Raw genomic sequence first — 1,508 nt, forward strand, 5'->3', positions numbered from 1 at the left:
TCTTTTTTATGTTTGTTACTCTCTTGTAACACCTCTAATCTTCTGGCGCTCATATGACATTATGCAGTTGCGAGAGCCGTAAAACCTCTACTAAAACTTAAAAAAACGATTTTGAATATAGCGTAGTCTGACCACAAATACTTACATTCATTTCACTTTTTGGAAGTAGATTTGGCACTTCACGTTGGGTCAAAATGTCGCACTCAGTCCGACGATTTATGACCACCATTTTGCTCTCTCCGTTGTCATTTCAAACTGATGCTAGGTTTTCTTTTTTTGTCTTATCACATTAGAAAAACGCACTTCTTGCGTTCTAGCCATTTTAATCATTTTTGAGAAAATCTAGCATAATATGCCATTTAAAACGGAAATTGTCGGACTCGCGAACTTTGGGAAATGCACTAAGTCTAAATCCTTACGTTGGTGACACTGTCACACAAAAATCCAACAAACAAAATAAACAATGTCAACACTTGTTTTTTATTCACATGTTTATTGGGCCCATAAACAATCAAAACAACACAAATTGAGCACAAAACAGTTCGACAAGAGGAGAATTTTATTTAAAAAATAAACCCTGTGTTGTCTCTCACGCCCTTACCGTGAAATCCGCCGTATCAATAGGAGTCGAAACTCGCTTTATTTGGTGACGAGAAAGACTAAATCATTGATCAATTAAAAGTCCAGTTTTAAAAAAAAAAGAGAAAACTTAAAACCTTTCCATAGGGTTAGGCTAGCAGCAAACCTGTTGAGTACACAGGTCTCATTAGTAATTATTCACGTTTAAAATACTCATGCATGGTCACTAAGGCTCCTTTTGGTTTCGTCTCAAATAAAATGCTGAAGTAGGTATTGCAAACTAAAAATTCATCAATCGTGTAAAAGTTGTTATAAAAACAGTCTTTATAAAATGTGTTTATAGACGAAATGATGAATAAATTATGAGTCCAAGCACATGGGGGGGGGGGGGTCTTAAAAGTTCAGGACTTTTTTGCAGCTGCCAGTTGGCATCTCTGATGTGGAATACAAGAAATGTTTACATTTCCCCCATTGTATTCTTATAGACAATACACAGAACACGGGAAGTTTTTACAAATTTTTACATTTCCACTTCTGTCTTGTGTCCTAGTTCTGTGAACAATGTACAAGAAATGTTTACTACATAAGTCTCCCCTTCTTTCCTTCCAGCTCTATGGACAATACACAAAAGATCTCGGGGCTTTTGCCAAGTTTCAAGCTACCAAAGTCGGAGCCCCAGATGTTGAACAGGCGGGCAAGAAGGATGTTTTCCACTCCAAGTACTTCTTCAGGATACGCCAGTTTTTGAGTATGTGTTTTCCTTGTAATTATGATAATGCTGACTTTTAAAAGAAACATTTCACTTTAAAGACTGCAATTTTTGTTTTTCCTGCAGCTTGGATATGTGCTATATTATGATTGTTATTATCATTATTATTGTTATTATGTTGTTGTTATTACTATTCTTTTTTATTATTATTATCATTCTT

The 1,508-nt window shown here is 35.3% G+C and overlaps 1 protein-coding gene across 1 annotated transcript in view; it reads left to right on the plus strand.

Moving 5' to 3' along the window:
• Positions 1 to 1,021: 1,021 nt before the first annotated feature.
• The window catches only part of LOC101847854 (chloride channel protein 2), a gene marked incomplete in the record, with an annotated part of 25,205 nt that continues 24,718 nt past the window's right edge, over positions 1,022 to 1,508 (plus strand). Inside the window, 1 exon segment of the mRNA XM_035973536.1 lies at positions 1,022 to 1,327. Within this exon segment, the coding sequence (XP_035829429.1) occupies positions 1,141 to 1,327 (187 nt within the window).

The sequence above is a fragment of the Aplysia californica genome, unplaced genomic scaffold (assembly GCF_000002075.1).
Source record: "Aplysia californica isolate F4 #8 unplaced genomic scaffold, AplCal3.0 scaffold01377, whole genome shotgun sequence".
NCBI classification, from domain to species: Eukaryota; Metazoa; Mollusca; class Gastropoda; order Aplysiida; family Aplysiidae; genus Aplysia; species Aplysia californica.